We start from the raw sequence: 19614 nt of genomic DNA, 5'->3' as shown, positions 1-19614 counted from the left end.
TTCCTAGACATTGTTTTACCTTCTATTTGTAACGTTTCTTTAAAAAGGACACAAGCTCCTCAGGAAGCGTAGTGTGGAGGAAGGACGATAGCCCAGGGCACGGGAGATGCTGCCTGGGAAGCACCCGCAGTCCTATGGGGTTTCCTACAGTGCGATTCAGGAGCCAATGTCTAGAACAGATAGGGGCAGCTGGCCATCTGGGCCGCCAGGTAGAGAGCCTGCCTCCCAGGCGCCATGCTCCCTTCTGGGCATCCCCACAGAATCCCTCCGTCCCAGGGCACGGTTCCGCCTCCAGCTGGGTGAGCCAGGGGGCTTTTCTTTTCTTTCTACAAGCCCAACATTTGTATTATTAGGTTGATCAGGCATCAAGTACTCAGTCAAATTTTTAGAAAGGTTTCTAAACACTATCAATTTCTACTTCATTTGTTGCAAACTGGAATCCAGTGGGTGGGCAGTGCTGTGAAGAAGCCATTTCTGAGGTCTGACAGCCGCTCATGGCTGACCCGTGTCCTGCAGGCACTAACTGAGCCTGTGCCCCACCGGGAGCTCCGGAAACAGTGCCAGAAGAGAAGCCACGGACCCGCTGGGCAGGAGTGGTCCCTGAAGCAGCTGCCACCGCTGAGCCAGGCTGGAACGGGTAGCAGGGGTGGTGGGAGGCAGTGGCGTTAAACCACGTCTAGAAAGAGGAGGAGGAACACGTGGCTCAGTGAGAAGGCGCGTGGGCAGGTGAGACGGGCTGGGGGGACGAAGTCCTTCCGGGGCAGAGAGCGGCAGCTGCAGGTGACCGTGTGCCAGGCAGGACAAGAAGGGAGACGTAAGGTTGGGAGTGAAGCTTTGGGGTCTTTGAGGTTGAGCTTCATTCTGGGGATCACAGAAGCCCTGCGGGCTCGGGCGGGACCTCCAGGAGCAAAGGTGCATGGTAGGAGGCCCCCAAGATGCTGAGTGGAGAGGCCAGACGGAGCGAGGCCTGAGGTGCAGGCCAGCTGAGGGCCACTGCTGACTTCTGCTTGGGCCATAGGTCTTGGGCCAGCTCAGGGCGTGGCCCTTGAGCGGGGGGCAGCCTGGACAGGTGGACACAGGGTGCACAGGCCTCAGGGACAGATTCTTTGTGAAAAAGAGGGAAAGAGCCTGAGGAGGCCTTGGAGCCCAGCACAGTGGTGGGTGCAGCTGCCGGCTGCCTCCCCACTTCGCTGCTGCCCCAACTCAGAGCAATTGGCTGCCAGCTGCAAGCAGGACTGCCTCTTCCCTTCTGAACAGCAGCCACAGCTCAGGATCTGGTGTCTGCAGGGTAGGCCTCCCCGTCTAGTCCGTTTCTGACGGTGCTGGGGCTGGAGAGCATCGTGCCTGAGGCTGAAATCACACCACCTTCTGCCCGCAGCAGTTACGTGGCTCATGAGTCGGGTGTGTTTGGAGTGTAGGGGGAATCGAACCAGTTTGTGGGTGTCTATGTTCTGCAGGCTAAGGGCCGCACTGGGGGTGCCAGAGGTCGCTGGGTGGAGGTTGAGGCAGTGTGATGGGTCCTCACCCTCCTCTGGAGCCCTCCGTCCCATCTGAGCTCTTACAGGGGCCACACAACCCAAAGTGCTAGGGTCTGAGCAGGAGAGCCAGACGGAGTGTGGAGGTCCCTCTTCTGCAGCTGCTTCAGGAGCAAATTCCACTCATTGAAAGACAGGTTTCAGAGCCACCCAGGTGGAACCAGCACCCTGGAGAGGCGGGTGAGGGAGAGGGGGGTGAGGAACAAGGGGTGAAGGAGGGGGGGGTGAGAGAGAAGGGAAGAGGCTGTGCCCCGGCTCAGGCACTGCCTGCAATGCCTGGTCTCCTGCTGGAGCAGCAGAACTTTGATTAGATTTTTCCCAGTTTCTTTAGCATTAATTTCAAGGGGCCATGTCCTGGTCTGGCCGTCCAAGTTGAGGTGTCCCCACCCAGAGAGGCTGGTGGTCCGCCCTTAACCCGTGTGTGATGGGTCCAACCTCGCTCTGCAGTCTGAACAGCAGCCTCAGGGTGAGCAGGACAAGGTGGGGTCCTTCCCAGGAGGGTTCCAACTTGTTTCCCTTCCAGGTCTTGATTAGAACGTAGTCTCCTGGACGATGGCGATGAGCCGGAAAGTCAAGGAGGGCCTTGGGCAGGAGGCCTTCTAACCTGGTGGCCGCGGGTCTTGCTTGCTTGGCCCTTCCTGCGTTGCAGGCTGACTCTCGGTCCCGAGCTTGAGGTCGCCCAGGGGTGATGGCTGCCCCTCCTCAGGGAGGCCGCTGCAGCTTGGCAGCGGGGCGTACCTCCTCAGGGGAGGGTACAAGTGCCTGCCTGTAGCGACAACCAGAATCCTGGGCAAGCCCCCAAATTGTTAGAAATGAAGCAATTCCCCCAAACCAGGGGTCCTGGCAGAACACCAAGGACCCTTGGGAGCCAGGCAGCAGGCGATCCTGTCCTCCTGCGGCAGGGTGCACGCACAGGGCCGCAGCACGCGGCTTTTCTTTTTTAATGACGCTTGTCAAACTGAAAAATCAGGACATTTTACCAAAAAAATTAACACGTCAACTTTCTTCTGAAAAACTGGAGCCTTGAGCCCCGTCGCTGTGTCCATCCTGCAGCATCCATGAGAGCTGAGGAGCTCTCCCCCCGGGGACCTTCCCCGGGAACTGCCTGGCAGCTGGCCCGCCGGGAGGCCCGGGAGAGCCGGGTCCTCGGTCTGGGTCTGGTCCGGCAGGTGTTTAGACCCCGTGCAAGGCAGGGGCGGGCCGTCTCAGGAGGAGCTGTCACGTGCTCCGCCATTCTGCTCTCAAGTTATAGCTGGCGCATTTGCTTAGCCAGAGAGCATGTGTATTGTAATAAGATGAGGCCAAACATGGTTAAATGATGTCTTCTGCTGGTAGTTCTCAACAGTCCCTCCCCCTCCTCCCTTCCCCACCGCCCCCCTCCCCCCCCAGCACTGAGAGGAACTGAGAGGGACTGGGAGGGACTGAGAGGGACTGGGAGGGACTGAGAGGGATTGAGAGGGAGACATTTCCACTTCACACTCCTTTCCTCCACCTGCTGGCCCAGCTCTGCAGTCAGGCACATGCTGACGGCTTTCTGGAAGCCTCTCCGACCCGAGGAATGGTTTCCAGTGTCTTAGGGTTCTGTGTTGTTTTGCTAATCCTCACCGAGGATATTTTCCCATTGATTTTAGAGAGAGTGGAAGAGAGAGGAAAGACAGAGAGAAACATTGACGTGAGAGAACCACATCTGTTGGTTGCCTCCGGGGCTGGGGAGGAGCCTGCAACCAAGGTACATGCCCTTGACCGGAATCGAATCCGGGACCCTTCGGTCCGCAGGCGACTCTATCCACTGAGCCACACCAGCCAGGGCTCCACTGTCTTCGGTTCTATGCGCCACTTCTTCAGTTGATCTGAAGCACCTCTTTTGTGAGGGTTTTAGAATAAGACACTACAGTAGCTGCACTGCCTCCTGGGTAACAGGGAGGGAGCCTCCAGGCATTGCTTAGTGGATTCTCAATCACCAGGAGGAGCTAAAGAGTTACTTTCTAAGCTGGTGTCACAGATCTCTCTTAGACTTCATCTGCTCTCCAAGGAAGACGGGAGTAAGAAATGATGCACAATAGCATGCACACAAAATCTAGAAAACCCCAAGCCAAGCGGCTTTCAGTTCCCAGCTTCAGCATGAACCAGGTTCAGAGGGTTCCTCTACTGACACTCTGGATCGACTCCAAGCATGTTGTTTACAGTTCTTGAATTTTAAGTTGTCCTGTATAAGGCCATTTACTACCCATTCTACAGTGAATTTGGAATGCTACGGAATTACTCAAAGTGCAGAACAATGTGGAACACGTCTGGGGGGCGGGGGTGCGGATGGGGCACTGGGCTCCAGGAACAGGCTGCCGTCCTAACCCTGAAGTCGTTACTGACTTAGGGATACGGTCTCACTTTAAACTAAGAGATTTTCAAAGCTATCATGGGCATTGTAATCACTTGGGGGGAAAGGAAAATTATTAGTAAAAATGAGAAAAGCGAATATGAGACACCAAATTATGGATTCATTTTCATCAAGGTAGTCAGTCAAGTCTTTGGGATAAATGCCTAATAGAGGGGAACTGACCCAAAAGCCATACACGGATGTGCGTCTTGAACTGCCCAGCAGCAACCTGGAAGGTGGGTTTGGGAAGCGGTGAAGCTCACATTGCCTGCCTGCCAGGCCCTGCTGGGAGACAGGCCGCCGTGAACTGTGGCGATCTGTGTTCTGAACCACAGCACTGCCCTTGGAGGACAGTTTGAAATGTGAGTCTTTCCAAAAAACGCAACTGAAACATGAAAACATTTGGGCGTCACTCTGGGTGCTCATGAGAATGGGGGAGGGGAAAGGAGACAGACTGAGCGCAGCAGCCTTTCTGCCAGCGCGGCTGCGGGTCACGCCGCTGGAGGTTCACTGCTCTTCTCTTCGGCGTTTACTCCAAATGTTTCTTTTCTTTTTAAGTGTATTTTTATCAAGAGGAGGAAGAAGTGGAAAGTCACGGGAGGAATTCAGCCTCGCTCCCCCACAGCCCAAGCAGGGCAGGCAGACCTCTCCGCCTGCACGTTCCCTATTGGGAACGCCTGCCAGGAACGTGGCTCCCCGCACGGGCGGCCGGCCTCCAGCAGTCCCTCTCCCCCCTGGAACGCCACGTGCCGGGGCAGCTCCAGCGAAGACTAAGACCCCGCCGCGAGGTGTCCTTCTCCCATTTCTTTAAGTCTCTTACGGAGCCGGGAATTTGGAGGCGACGGTGACAGCGTTCAATGAGGGCAGAGAGGACACTAACGAACGACCAGCTCCAGGATCAGCAGCAAAGACCCCGCGCGGCGTGCCCGGCCCCGCAGCCTGGGCAGCGGGCGCAGCAGCCGGAGCACCAGCCGGGCCGGGGCTGGGGCCGGGGCCCTCCTTCGCCAGGCCTCTGACGCAGCGCCTCCGAGGCCGGCACCGGCGCCCTAATGTGCAGGGGCGGTGTCTGCGCGTCGCGCTTCTCTCCCCGGGGAGAGGCGCTGGGCCGCGTAATCGCTGCCTACGCAGCCCCGCGGGGCTCGGACCGGCCGCCCGGCCCCGGCCCCCGCCTGCCCCCCGCGAGGGTTCGCAGCTCGCCAGCGCCCCCCACCCCCACCTCCGCCTTGTCTCCCCAGTCGCCCACCTCAAGGAGGTGGGGGTCCTCCCGCGAGCGCGCGGGGAAGGGCGCACGGAGCTCTCGGCCACGGCCGGGGCGCCGCAGCCCGCGGCCTGGTGCTTGGCCGGCAACAGGTAGCCTGGCCGGCGGCGCGCTCGGGGAGACAGAAAGGGCTTCTGCTGGGAGCCGGGGTCGCAGGGGCCATCGAGGGGCCGCGGCGGCCGGGACAGGAAAGGAAGCGGCGGGGCTGGGGGGACGCGGAGGGTTGGGGTCTCGGGCCCCTTCCGGGGCTCGCCCGTTCCCGGCGGCAGAACTGGCGGTTGCGCAACCCGGGAGCGGGGTCCTCCCAGCACTGGGGCGGCGGCGAAGGCCGTGGAGGAGGAGGGGCGCGGGGTGCCGGTGGCGCCGCCCGGAGGGGGAGTGGGAGGGGGCGTGGCCGCCAGAGCCCGCCCCCGCCGGCCGCGGCCATTGGCGGCGGGCGGGGGGCGGGTGCGGGCGCGGCGATTGGGGCCCGGTCGCCCGTCACGGCGGGGCTGGCGGGCGGCGACGTAGCGCGGCGCTCGGAACTGACCTACTAACACACATCTCCCGGCGCGGCCACGGCGCCCGCGGACCCGCGCGCCACCCGCCTCCCGAGCCGCGCCCTCGCCTCCGCCCGGAGCCCGGCCCCAGCCCGAGCCCAAGCGCCGCCGGGCCCGCTCCCGGCCCCCGTTCCTTCTCCCCGCCGCCCTGCTCGCCGGCCCGAGAGCAGGAACACGGTAAGCGCTCCGCCCACTGCCGACCCGGCCCGGCTCCGGGCTCCCCGCCCGCTCCCGGGGCGCGCGGGCGCCGGCAGCCGGGCGGGGACCGGGCTGTGCGCGGGGCTGGCCGGCGGCGGCAAGTGTGCGCGGGGCATTCGTTACATAAACTTTTGCTGCCTCGTCGGGAGAGGGGACTCGCCACCTTAAGGTGGCTGCTTTGATTGCAGCGCCCTCGCGCCGGCACGTAGACCGGGCTGATTCGAGCTCCCCACCCCCATCCCCTCCCCGCCGCTGTTGCATAATGTCTCCTGATTTCGGGAAAACTGATGTTTTGGTAGAGCGAAGCGGAGAAGTAGCCGAGGCTGAGCCATCTCGGGCGGGAAGGGCAACGCTCTCTCCTTTCTCCTGCTTTCTGCGGTGCTGGCGGCGGGGAGGGGGGGCGGGGGTTGGGGGGGCGGCTGAGTAATGGGAAATAGTCTGGATTTTCTTGTTGAGAAAGGGTCGGTGGCGTGAACAGTGACGGCACTCGGAGAATGCCTGCGCCGCGTTTGTTTTTGTCCGGGCGGTGTGAGCACAGACGTTTTCCTCCGCGTTTGTCGTCAGCGTGTGGCACCCGCGCGCGCTTCGGGAGGTTGTGGTTTGTCCTTGCACACATTGCATAATCTGCCCACGGCGAGAGATTGGCGAGGATTACGGCTCATCTGGGACTGTGCGCGTACGTGTGCGACGATCTGGGAATGTTAGCGCAGCGTTGAGTATTAGGTCGTTATTCACATCTATAGTACGTCCCCAATAAAAAGGTTCATTTTAAAACATTCCTACAAAACATGAAAGGAAGACTTCCTCGGGTTGAATTCTGATCTCAGATTTGACAGGGTTCGCTCCTGGTAGTATCTGAGCTATTATTTGTAAATCTGGAATGAGCCCTTGTGACGTTTACCCCCCCCCCCCCCCCGCCTAATTTTAATGCATTCCTTACGATCAGCCCTTTCCTCACCTTATTGTTGCTTTTTCAGACACGACGTGACAGATCACATCAGTTTCCTGGAAATGTTGCATTATGTAACGGCTGAATTTGCTGGCAGTGAGCATAGGAAGAGGGAGCTAATTACATGATTTTATAATCTTGTTACAAAGAAAGTAGGACAATCTCAGACTTTAAATGCCACTGTAACATTTTTTTTTTTTAAGGGATAGATTACACAGGAAAACAGACAACTGGGTAAGCGCTGAGTTTGCTTATGCTGCCCTATGTATGTCTTTCCCCTACATGAAATGTGCATTCTTCTAAATTTAGTCCTATCAGATTTTAACAATTGCGGCCTCCCAGTGCTATTTCTGGTGTTTCTCCAGGGCTGTGTGCAAATCCGTGCTCAAGGCCATTTGCTGTAGTTTTAACTCCACGCCTTCGGAGAGCTTTGATAAGACTGTATTTTTAGGAAGACATTTCCCAGAGCCCGGCGATTTGCTGGGTTCTGACTCTATCTTTTTAGAGGACAGCTCAGGGAAGTGCCGTTCCTGCGAAGGCAGGCAGGGCCAGTGTCAGCCTCGGCTGGACTTTGTAAATAGCAGCAGCGAATGGTCCCCAAGTGCTTATTTCACATCGTATTTGTTCTCCAGATCAGATCAGGTACATGGGAAACACATATAAATTAGTAGGTTGTGTTTTTGCCTGGATAACCTACTTTTGTTTATGTGAGGAGAGATGAACATACTATAATGTACCCAGATTTTATGTTTCTTCCTGAACTCTTAATGTGTAATATATGTGTATGATGGTGTGTATATGTCAGATTTTCTTAACATTTAAATAATTAAAAGTGCCGCGTCGTGGGGTGGTTTTTGGGGGTGTATTATAAAGCTTCACCACTGGAACAAATTATATCACCCCAAATACTAGAAGCTAATATTGCTCGGCCCGGGGTCAGACCCCGACCTACTTTGCGGCTGGGGCTGGCCTGCAGGGGGCCGCATAGCGTCACCTTCCGCTGGCGACCTTCGAGCGCGACCCTCCCTCCTGCGGGCCCGTGGGGTCTGGCCGCGTGGGGGTGGTACCCCGAGCGCCCTGGGCGGCGCTTCTGCTCGGCGGTCCGCGCTCCCGCTCGCGGGGTCCCCGCATTCCTTTGTTCTGGCGCGGGGTCCGGGCGCTGCGAGGCCCCGCTGCGCCGCCCCCTGGGGGGGCGGGCCCGGGTGGGCGCGGCGCAGCGGGCGCGGGGGCACCGCCGGCCGGGAGTGCGGGTGCGCGAGGGGCCCTGGCCGAGGGAGGGCCGGCGGGGGGTGGAGGGACCCGGGCGAGGCCGCGCGGAGGGGGCCGCTCCGGGAGGGCCTGCCGCTTGCCTGCCGCACGGACCTCCGCAGACACCTTTGTTCCCGGAGGCTTCGTTGTGTTTCCGAGTCGAGCGCTCTGGGTTCGCGGAATGTGAAAAAGACCTAAGAAAACCTCCAGGTGCCAACACGCCACAGAGATGGGGGTGAGGGCTCCCCAGCCCCGATGGTGGTTGGAGGGTCCCCGCTGGAGTGGCTAGTTGGGTCGATGTATGTTTTAGCCCATTCGTTCATGCGGCCAGAGGCTGGAGGAGAGGACGGAATTTCCTAAATCCAGTCACGGTGAAACAAAGCCAAAGCCCCACGCGCCTCCTACGTCAGAGGAGCTCTCATCCCGCCGACACGTCGGGGCGGACACGTCGGGGACGGGCTCCGGGGCTGGCGGGGAGGTCGGCGACTCGCGGCTCTGCTGACTCCCAGGCCGCCGGTCAAGTGTGAAGCGCACAGGCCCTGGCAAGAGCGAGGTCCCGAGGCCGGGCTGGAGCTCGCCGGCCCTTCCTTCCATGGCTGGGGGTGAACTGAGGGAGCGAGCTCAGTAGGTGCTTCCTGTGCTGTTATTGACCAGGAACCAGGTTATTTTTCCTTCTTCCCTGCCGAGTCTCTGCGATCACAGCAAGGACTGAAGCTTGTGCTGCGCCTATGTAGTTAGAGATCCTCTAGGAACAATTTTTGTTCTAATCATGATTAACCTTTTTCTCAAAACCCTGCCCTCACGTCCAGTGGTGACTGCACTTGAAGGGGATTCTTGGCAGGATGGCAGGACTTCAGACCCCCAGTCACGGGGCTGGTGTTTGGGGAACTGCCGCAGGATCCGAGGGTGTGCCTGGCGGCAGCAATGGTGTTAAAAGTGCCACGGCTCCGCTCTCCAGTCTCCTGACCTCCCTGGCAGTTGCCTTGGCCTGAGAGTCTCTGCATCTAAAATTCTGTGGCCTGGGTCTGGGAGGGAGGGAGGAGACCAAAAGGTTGAAGCCTAAATCCCTGACACAGGCAGGTTCTCACTGAGAACCAGAGGGGCTAGCAAGGCCTGGACTCACCCTCCTCATGGATGCCTTGGCACCGCCCACTCCTCAGAACCGAGGTCAGAAGCCCACAGCCCCTCAGCACCAGCCTGCATGTGCCCGCACCTTGCTGAGTGTTCTCTGACCAACCCGCTTCCTAGATCAGGAAGTGGAGGCACACAGATGAATTAGCAGCCCGCAAAGGGTGTGGAGAGGCCTGCTGGCAGCACCCCCCCCCCCCCCCCCAGCTCTTCCCCGAGTGTGAGTACAAGCTCATTGTAATTTTTGAAGCAATTTCCTTTTCTGTGTTAAAGGCTTATCTTTGCAAAGTGCAATTATAACATGACTGTGATGCAACAACCTGCAAGTTCAAACCCTTTGTTAGAGCCCTCCCCGGTTGAGCAATGCGCCTGACTCACCAGCTGAGTGGATATTTCGAGCTGACCTTGCCCGGTCCGGGAGCCAGTTCCCAGACGTGACTGATTGCGCACGCAGTGGAAAAGGTGCGGTCATGTTGCCTGGCCTTTATTTTTGCCCGACTAAAATCACACATACTTCACTATTTCCATTGTCATCCAGATGGCATCGGTGCTGTTAAAAGTTGTTTATTTTTAATTTGTATTGAGGAATGAGAGCACACTTGGGATTCAGTTCAACATGTGACAGAAACAATGTAATTGAAGTTTCCTTTAATATTCTTCTCTTGTTTTTGTAAGGTAGACCTGTGTTTCGTAGGGTTAACACATTGTTTGATATCCTGTTATTTTTCTAAATTATACTTGAGTTGATTTTTATCCAAATCGGACTCATACGAGAATGTCGAAAGATGTTGACCTTTGATCACAGACATTACATGAGAGATTTTCAGTTTCAAAATGAATTTATATCACCACCACTCCCTATTATCGCTAAGATTTCCCTGCAAATAACTTTCCTGTAGCATAAAAAGAAAATGCTGTTCTCATATGGCCTGAATCAGAGCGCATGAGCTTGTTTTATGATAAGAAAGTTTAGTAAGGATTTGCTAGAAGCCTTTCGTAATGATTTGTGCAGTTTCATTGGAATCAGAACATATATAAGCCTTTTTAGTTATCAGAACATGGTGTCTTTTATTAACTAACTTTCCAGAGACCTTAAACTGCAACTAAGCAGCCTCCCAATAAACACTCAAAATAAACATTTATAAAAAACCTGCCCTGCTCCTAAGGCACATAGTAAAGCAAATGACATTTGTAGTCATCTGCAAACTGAGAAAGAAAGTGAAATTCGCCTGGCCCGTGTGGCTCAGTGGTTGAGTATGACCTATGAACCAGGAGCTCACTGGTTTGTTCCCATCAGGCACATGCCCAGGTTGTGGGTTCGATCCCCAGGACGGGGCATGCAGGAGTCAGCCAGTAGGTGATTCTCTCATCATTGATGTTTCTCTCTCTCTCTCTCTTCCTCTCTCTCTCTCACACTCTCTCTTCCTCTCTCTGAAATTAATAAAAACATTTAAAAAAAGAAAATGAAATTTAAAAGAAGCAAACAGTCAAACTGAGGAGAACTGGAATGCTTCTTCAATACAATCACAAACATGCCAGAACTTTCCCTCCCATCGCCCTCCCACCCACCCTTTTGCCCACACCAGTTTTGCCCTCATGACTTGCTGTGTATTTACCCCGCAAACTGTCCTGTAACTGGATTACCTTGTGATTGGTGGTGTCCCTTAAGAGTTGAGCTTAGCCCAGGGGTGGGCAAACTTTTTGACTCGAAGGCCACAATGGGTCCTTAAACTGGACCGGAGGCCGGAACAAAAGCATGGATGGAGTGTTTGTGTGAACTAATATAAATTCAAAGTAAGCATCATTACATAAAAGGGTACGGTCTTTTTTTTCAATAGTTTTATTCATTTCAAACGGGCCGAATCCGGCCCGCGGGCCGTAGTTTGCCCACGGCTGGCTTAGACTGATAAATTATTTTTCTGAAAGTGTCAAGAAAAAGATCCCCATTTTGAAGTGGCTGCAGATTTTTAACAAGTGCACTGCTGTTCCGCCCCCGCCCCTCAGTTGCCTCCGTCTTGGGGAGGGTGGCTTTGTCCGGATTTCTAAGGCCCCACAGCTGTGTTAGCCTCTGCGCAGCTCTGTGCGGCCTTCCCAACATTCTCAGGTGCTAGGTTACAAACACTGGCTTCTTTTATTTAAAAAAATGCCATTATGCTGTTTTATTTCAATTCCTTCAGTTATTTCCCTGCTATAATGAAATGCAGTTTTATCATTTATTTAAGTTTAATGTCATTTTCAAGTCGTCCTTTGTGGAGGATGAGGAGCAAGGAACTTTCACTCATCATAAACTCGATCAGTGGTTTTGACACATGATTTATGGATGCGCCCAAATAGGAAACTGGGCCAGTTGTTGCTGTGACGGGCTAGGCTTGAGCGAAGTGTGAGTGCCTGCTGATGTGTGTGTTCATCTCTCAGTAAACACACATTTCTCTCTGGTTCAATGTTCAAGTCTGTGTTACTGCAGACAGAATTATATTGTTAATGGGAGGCGCTTCATTGGCACTTGGAGAGGTTTAACATAGTTTTGTCTTTTTAATTTAAAAGCCTTTTATTTTTCTGACTGATTAGAAATCCCCTTTCTTGCAACTTCAGTGTTTCCTGAGTTTTTGCCCCCCACTCCAGCCTTGATTGGACATGTGTATTTTTTCCTGCTTAATCTCTGCTTTTTAATACTGGCTTTCATTTTTATCCATGAGAAGAAGTAAAGCATTTTATTGAAACAGTCATGCCATGGATTGTACACACAGGAAGAAAATGTAGGTTAATCTTTTACTAGTATTAATAGTTTAAAGAGCCGTGAATTGATTAACTTTTTTTCCCTTTCACTTAAATGACACTTATTTCCAAAACAAGCAACTGTCTGCTTACTGGGGAGATGACTTACAGTTGCACATAAAGGCCTTTTTTGCTGTTAATGATGTCTGTACTATACCTCTCAGGGAATAAACAGCGCATTCGAGAGAGGAGAGGAAAGATGAGATAGTTCTATAAAAATGTTTCTGTGTCATTGGGCATATGAAATAGTATTTCCTCTTTTATTGACAGATTTTAAAATAAAAATATATAAAAGGAACAATTTGCAATAAGCCTTCTCCTTTAGAGAGAATAACAAAATTTTCCTATAATAGCTTTTAGTGTCTAAACTATTAGTAAGATTTCAGATACTTGAAACAAAATGCTGCTTCTTTTCTTGCTCCGCAAAGAGTGTGAAATGTCGCGGTCACTTCTCGGGCGGGTGGGAGGCCAGGAAGAGACAGGCCTCCGTTCACACGACGTCAGTGATGAGGGCGCTCCTCCAGGAGGAACTTGGCCTAGAATTGATGTCGTAAAGTTTCATTCTTTTAGAGGAATTTTCTAAGCCACATTTTAATCTTAATTAAAAGCAATATTCTGGTCACTTGTGTTAAATAGACTTTAAAACTCCCGGCTTATGAACGAGAACTCCTGCCTGTGGAAATAGTGCCACGTGCTATGGGAAAGCACCCACTAGCCGCAGCACGTCCACACTGGACATGGGAAAAATGTCCATTCGGGTGTGATGACGCCTGCTCTTCAATTTCTCTTTTTATTTGTTTTTAAGAAGCAGCCACATTACCTAATGGGTGTAATGAAGCTAGTCATGCTGAATACACCCACATCGCAGAGCTGGCATTTAGTGTCAGTTACTCACCACAAAGGAAACTAGAGCGGTGGCCGGTGCACACGATGTCCGTGGTGGTCTGGGTACAGGAGGCCGAGGCGAGTGGCTGGCACATTCATCACCAGGGCAGCCTTGGGTTTGAGATGAAGCCATTGGCGAGCATGCACACCGATGTCTTCAGGGCACTAACCTGCCCCTGCACCCGCCCAGGCTGAGTTCGTGCTGAGAGACGTGCCGAGGCCCCCGGCCCTTCTCTGGCTTCGGCTGCCCGGTGCTCCTGGACAGCCACTCGCCTCCTGTGGTTTCGCGCCCACTCCACCCCAGGCTGAGAAGGGATACAGTGCCAAAGCTGCGATTTTCTTTTCCTCTATTTATTTTAGCATGAATAAAGTTTCCAAGAGGTTAATATTTTAGCGGAGATAGGAAAACTGAGTGTTTTCTCAATTCATTAAATACCTTCGGTGGAAAGCAACTCTGAGGAAGCTGGAGGAAAGTTCCAGGGGGTGCCTCTGTGGCCTGAAAGGAGTTCTGGCGCATCTAGCATTGCCATACTGTCCCCACGTGAGTCGGCACATGGGTGTGTATCACTGAGGAATGAGGTGACACAGAGGAGCCGCGTGTGAATGAGATGCACTGCAGAATATACACCCCACCGCCCCTGCCAGGTTAGGAGAGGGCGCTGCCGGAGGAATGGGATTGGCGTCGGGCCAGGTGGGGCTGTGTTCTGCCATTACCTGGCTGTGTGACACTGGGCAAGTCCCTGAACTTCTCGGCGCCTCCGTGTTCTCACCAGGAAATGGTTATTGTGGGGTGATGGAGTAACAACAGGCCAGCCACAGTGGCTGCTGCACATTAGTGTCAGTAAGTGGAGCCGTGATGATGGTCTTTGTTTTTATCATCATACCAAGGCAAAAGCAGTGCAGCGAGCAGCAGTGTGGGAAGTGCACCGGCCCCTTTGGTCTCACGCCTCACAATCCCACTGTCCTCTCTGTCTGTCTCCCACCAAAGACCGGGAGTCCTGGATACCTGGGAGTTCGGTTTTTCCCCCCGGCCTTCATATGCCCTGGGCTGGCTCAGTGCACAGCAGGGACATGTGTTGAATAAATCAATGAATGAATAAGAGAAGCTCTCTGCTAAGAAGTAGAACTTTTCTTTTTAGAATTTACAAAATATTAAAAAAAAAACATCAGAAAAGTTTATTGGTTACAAAACTCTCCTTTATAAGGCAAATGAGTTGCTGTCAATGAAATGTTGAACAGCTAATATGTTCAGTTTGTTGCTAGGATACAAGTCTGTTCATTGGGCTTCGCAGTGCGGCAGGTCCTCCAATAACGTCTTATCCCGCGTCGTTATGTTTAACATCGATGAGATGCCGTGGAAGCTCCGCTCTCGCGCACGTCGTTGGCCTGTGGCAGCATTGCTCTCGTACGGGCCGTGGTGGAAAGTTACGGAGCACGTGAGCCCTGCTGCTGGGCACGCGCGGCCAGCGGCTGCCTCACGCTGCTGGTCCCGCTCCTCTCACCGCACGGCTATTTGGAAGATGATGTTAGAGAGAGCACCCCAGGGCAGTCTGTGGTGATTCGCGGTGGAGTCACAGAGGCAGCTGCTGGTGGGAAGAGCCCACATTCAGCACGCGCAGTGCAGTGCGCGAGGAAGGGACTCGCTCAGAAGTCACAGGTTTCTGCAGGTGCGGATGCCCCGCAGCGCGTGGTGATGGTGAAGTGACGGGCAGCACGCAGACCCTGGGAAGAAAGGGGTTACGAGATTTTGAGACAAGCGGGGTATTTTCGGTAAACGGGAGTAGGGCTGCTTTCTCTCTGCCTCGGCCAGGACTCTAGGGGACTTTACCTGGATCCTTAGAGGAAAGAAACCATTCCACGCAGGGGAAAAGCCGTTTCTGTGTCAGAAGACAGAACCTAGTGGGAATGGTGCTGTGCCACTAAAGTGTAACCAGAAAGGCCCCTCTACGTGCCCTCACTGCCGCCGCGGCTCCTTGCCCACATTTTCCATTAAAGTTGGGTTTTCAGAAACTTGGTATTAATCCCAAATTGCGCTAAGGTGCAGTTCACTGTTTTCGTGTTGGCTCAATTTGATAGACAAGAATGTGGCATTAAACCTTATTTTTACGATCCTGAAATTATTGCATCATTCCTTCTATTGCTTCTGGAAACGACACAAGAAGGTGGCAGGCTTTTCCAGCTGATGAAATTAAGCTTCATCTCATTAGTCATCAGAAAGCTATGCACAGCAGAGAAGGGGCGGCTCTGAGCAGAAACAGGCCCCTCACCAGGGTGGCCGGAGGGATGCGGGCAGCCGGCGGGCGCTGCGTCTCCTTTAGGAGGGTTACCTTCTGGAAAATGAGGTGGAGAAACCTGTCCGGAATCACAGGTCCAGAAACCACCACCAAAAGCCCGCTATGGAGCCTAAATGGGTTTATTATCTCATGGCAAGTCAGATTCAGGTTGTAAATATTTCATCAGTGCAAGGGGAAGCTAATTGATGGTTTTGTTTTTGAGTTTTTATATTTTGTTTGAAAGTAATTAGTAAAGTGAAAAGAAATTCTTTTCATAATTACATTCTTTCAGTTTAAAATATTTATTTTTATTTTTATTGATTTGAGATATGAGAAAAGGGGGGGGAGGGGAAGGGGGCAGGAAAGAGTGAGGGAAAGAAACATCAGATGTGTTGTTCCACTTATTCATGCATTCATTGGTTGCCACTTACATGTGCCCTGGCAGGGGATCGAACCCACAACCTTGGCATATCAGGACGATGCTCTAACCACTGAGCTGTCGGGCCAAGGCCTAACATAATCTTAAGTTTCAAGAATCCTACTGTACTTAAAAGAAAAAACACACCTCTGATTAGTCACGATTTATTTTAGTCCAAAGCTACTACATAAATGAAACCTATTTTGACAGAATTTTCAGGACTAGAAAAAGCACTTGGGGTGCTTCACTCTTAAGTGGACGTTTGATAAATCAGTTAGAAGGAACCAGAGAAAGGCACTTGCCCAGCTCACAGTGCGGGAGCGTCGGAGGAGCTGCTTGGCACTGCGTGTGCTGTGCACCTGGCAGGCGGGGGAGAGACAGGTGTGTGTCCATGTAAGAGTCAGACTAAAACAACTACAAGTTGGTTGTTTGTGTGATTTTATTTAGTTTAGGGGAAATAAGCATTTAGCTCTATTTGAATTTTATTCCATATAATGATAGGACTTGTTTATGATAATAAAGGAGTTTACTTGGAAAAGTTACTCTTAAGAAGTAGGCTTGCTTGCTTCTCAGTGATATAAATGTTATGTCACATTTTCTAAACACCACAATGTGCAAGGGCTGTAAAACTACCAAGCAGAGGTGCCGCCAATTCCTTCCTGCGAAGTGCCATCCCCACACGCCCACCCCACCCCACCTTTCCTGCTCCTGGAACAACCTTCCTCCCATCCTCCACACCCCCTCATCCTCCCATCCTCCACATCCCCGCATCCTCCCATTCCCTCATCCTCCACATCCCCACATCCTCCCATCCTCCACACCCCCGCATCCTCCCATCCTCCACATACCCTCATCCTCCCATCCTCCACATCCCGGCATCCTCCCATCCTCCACATCCCCGCATCCTCCCATCCTCCACACCCCCGCATCCTCCCATCCTCCACATCCATCCTCCACACCCCCGCATCCTCCACATCCCCACATCCTCCCATCCTCCACACCCCCGCATCCTCCCATCTTCCACACCCCCGCATTCTCCACATCCCCGCATCCCTGCATCCCCACATCCTCCACATCCCCACATCCCAGCATCCTCCACATCCCCGCATCCCTGCATCCCCCATCCTCCACATCCCCGATCCTTCACATCCCCGCATCCCAGCATCCTCCACATCCCAGCATCCTCCACATCCCCGCATCCCCGCATCCCCCATCCTCCACATCCCCACATTCCTGCATCCCCCCATCCTTCATATCCCCGCATCCCCACATCCTCCACATCCCCGCATCCCAGCATCCTCCACATCCCCGAATCCCAGCATCCTCCACATCCCCGCATCCCAGCATCCTCCACATCCCCACATCCCAGCATCCTCCACATCCCCACATCCTCCACATCCCCGCATCCCCTCATCCCCGCATCCTCGGGGTTTTCTCTCACTCCGGGTACCTCGCACTGAGTGCTCCGCCCCAGGTCTCCTTGAGGATTTGTCCTTGACAACCTTACAGTCTCGGAATTGGGGCACTTCCTTTTTAAGAATGCAGACTCTGAAGGAAAACGGCGTCTTGTTCCGACCTGTATGCCCTAAATGCTTGGCACAGTTCCTGTCCACAATTGCTGGTATAGTCACCAAATGGATAACTGTTTCTTCTCCTGTGTTGCAGGTCACCTAGAAGACCCCACTCCACTCGGCGGGAGAGCAGGAGACTGTCCCGGGCAGGGCAGGCAGACAGGAGGAGGGACATGGATGGATGTTGAGGCGCGGGCCGCACAGCATTTGAGAGCGCCGGGGACGGCGGCACCGCGAGGGCGCGCCTCCCATGCAGCTGAGGAAGATGCAGGCCGTCAAGAAGGAGCAGGCCTCGCTGGACCCCGGCTGCAGCGCGGACAAGGTGATGGTGCTCAGTTCGGCCTTAACTGACGTCTCCGAAGACTTGTCGACAGGAGAGGAGCTGCTTCTGGGTGAAGGGAGTGTGGGGAAAGGCAAGTCCTCCGCGTGCCGGCGGAAGCGGGAGTTCATCCCCGATGAAAAGAAAGACGCCATGTATTGGGAGAAAAGGCGGAAGAATAACGAAGCTGCCAAGAGGTCCCGGGAGAAGCGCCGGCTGAATGACCTGGTGCTGGAGAACAAACTAATTGCACTGGGAGAAGAAAACGCCACTTTGAAAGCTGAACTGCTTTCCCTAAAATTGAAGTTTGGTTTAATTAGCTCCACAGCGTATGCCCAAGAGATCCAGAAGCTCAGGAATTCCGCGGCCGTCTACTTCCAAGACTACCCGGCCGCGGCGCCCGGCGGGGCCTTCGCGGACGAGCCGGCGGCCAGCAGCTGCATCTCGGTCATCAGGCACTCGCCGCCGGGCGCGCGGGCCGAGGGCGCCGAGGGCTCCCTGGAGCCGGCGCGGGAGGGCGCGCAGAGCCGGAGCGGCTGCCCGAGTCCTGCCGGCAAGCTGCAGGCCATCAAGCAGGAGCCGGTGGAACTGGAGGGCTACGCCCGGGAGCCCCGGGACGACCCCGGCGCCTACCGGGCGGCCGCGTATCAGAACTACGTGGGCAGCTCTTTCCCTGCCTACTCACACTCCCCGCCTCTCCTGCCGGCCAGCCGGTCCTCCAGCAACTCCCCGAGAACGTCGGAAACCGATGATGGTGCCGTGGGAAAGTCCTCGGACGGAGAAGATGAGCAGCAGGTTCCCAAAGGCCCGATGCACTCGCCCCTCGAGCTGCAGCATGGACATGCCACGGTGGTTAAAGTCCCGGAAGCGAACTCCTCTGCTTTGCCACACAAGCTCCGCATTAAAGCCAAAGCCATGCAGATCAAAGTAGAGGCGCTCGACACTGACTTTGAGGCCACTCACAAACTTCCCTCGGCCGTTGGCACGACGGCCAAGAGGCATTTCGGACTGGAGAAGCTCAGTGCCCCAAGTGCGGGCCATCCCCCCCTCACTCCTTTCTCAGTGCAGGTGACTAACATCCAAGACTGGTCTCTCCGGTCGGAACACTGGCATCAGAAAGAACTTACGGGCAAAACTCAGAACAGTTTCAAGACTGGAGTTGCTGAAATGAAAGACAATGGCTACAAAGTGCCCGACCCAGAGAACTTGTTTTTGAAGCAGGGCATCGCAAACCTGTCTGCAGAGGTGGTCTCGCTGAAGAGACTTATCGCCGCACACCAGATCTCTGCGTCCGACTCGGGGTGAATTACTACTGACCAGCCTCTCCCGGGGGGCGCCACTGGCCGCCATGCGTGCGTTTTGTGTCAGGCTGCGTTTCACTGGACCTGTGATGTCATTTCACTGTACTGTTCACACATTGTCTGTCAGGTCTCTTTTTCTGCACAAATTATTATGAAGATTAGATTGTGTTATCACCCTGCCTTGTGTATAGTCAAATAGTCCATGAAAAGACTGTATATACTGAACATTATTTTTTTTGTTCTATTAGAAAGTGTGGAAGTTACCAGTTTCAATAAAGGATTGGTGACAAACACAGAATTTCTGCTCGGTTGCACTTGATTTGGGGGTAAAGAAAAACCATTTAGGTATTAAGTATTCTGCATTTTACTTATTTAGGGGTGCTTTTCCCCCTGAGTAAGGGAAAACTGAAGTGTAAGTTCAGCAAATAATTTGTTTTTCTTCTAATTTGGCCCCGGCTATAAATGAACATCAAAGAGAGGGGGAAAGTAACCGTGAGTTTTGTTGCATTTGAGACTGCTTGGCAGTTTGCTCCCCATTATCTGTTTTTCTTTAAAGTTAAGTTTTCTTCATATTTTTTTAACTAGAAAAAAATCCAATATTTTTGGCATCTGCTTGTCTTTAGTCATCTCTCTTTAAGTATGACACATGGGTGTGAATAGTTGAGTCGCTGACCCACTTTATTAATTAGAGGTTTTTTAAAAGGGTGAATTAAAGACTAGGGATGAAGTCATTTTTTAAATGTTATTGTAAATCTTAACAGTTCTAGGGTAGTCATCTAGGGAAGTAACCTAATGAGATTGTTTTTATTTAGTTTCCAAAATTTCAAAGAACATATCAGTTAT

General features: G+C 53.5%; 1 protein-coding gene across 2 annotated transcripts; it reads left to right on the top strand.

The window, feature by feature from the left end:
• The first annotated feature begins 5647 nt into the window (after positions 1 to 5647).
• On the top strand, positions 5648 to 19069 carry NFIL3 (nuclear factor, interleukin 3 regulated). Of its 2 annotated transcripts, none has more exons than XM_036302391.1 (2): positions 5648 to 5883; positions 17246 to 19069. In XM_036302391.1, exon 2 carries the CDS (start codon positions 17402 to 17404, stop codon positions 18773 to 18775), a length of 1374 nt encoding a protein of 457 aa, XP_036158284.1. In that variant the 5' UTR covers positions 5648 to 5883; positions 17246 to 17401; the 3' UTR covers positions 18776 to 19069. The 2 variants fall into 2 exon arrangements, with proteins under 2 accessions (XP_036158284.1, XP_036158285.1); XM_036302392.1 differs by lacking the exon at positions 5648 to 5883 and adding an exon at positions 9481 to 9691.
• The last annotated feature ends 545 nt before the right edge of the window (positions 19070 to 19614 follow it).

This window comes from Myotis myotis, unplaced genomic scaffold (assembly GCF_014108235.1).
Source record: "Myotis myotis isolate mMyoMyo1 unplaced genomic scaffold, mMyoMyo1.p scaffold_m19_p_31, whole genome shotgun sequence".
In the NCBI taxonomy this organism is placed as follows: Eukaryota; Metazoa; Chordata; class Mammalia; order Chiroptera; family Vespertilionidae; genus Myotis; species Myotis myotis.
Note: the sequence above shows the minus strand (reverse complement) of the source record. Positions and strands in the feature narration are given on the sequence as shown.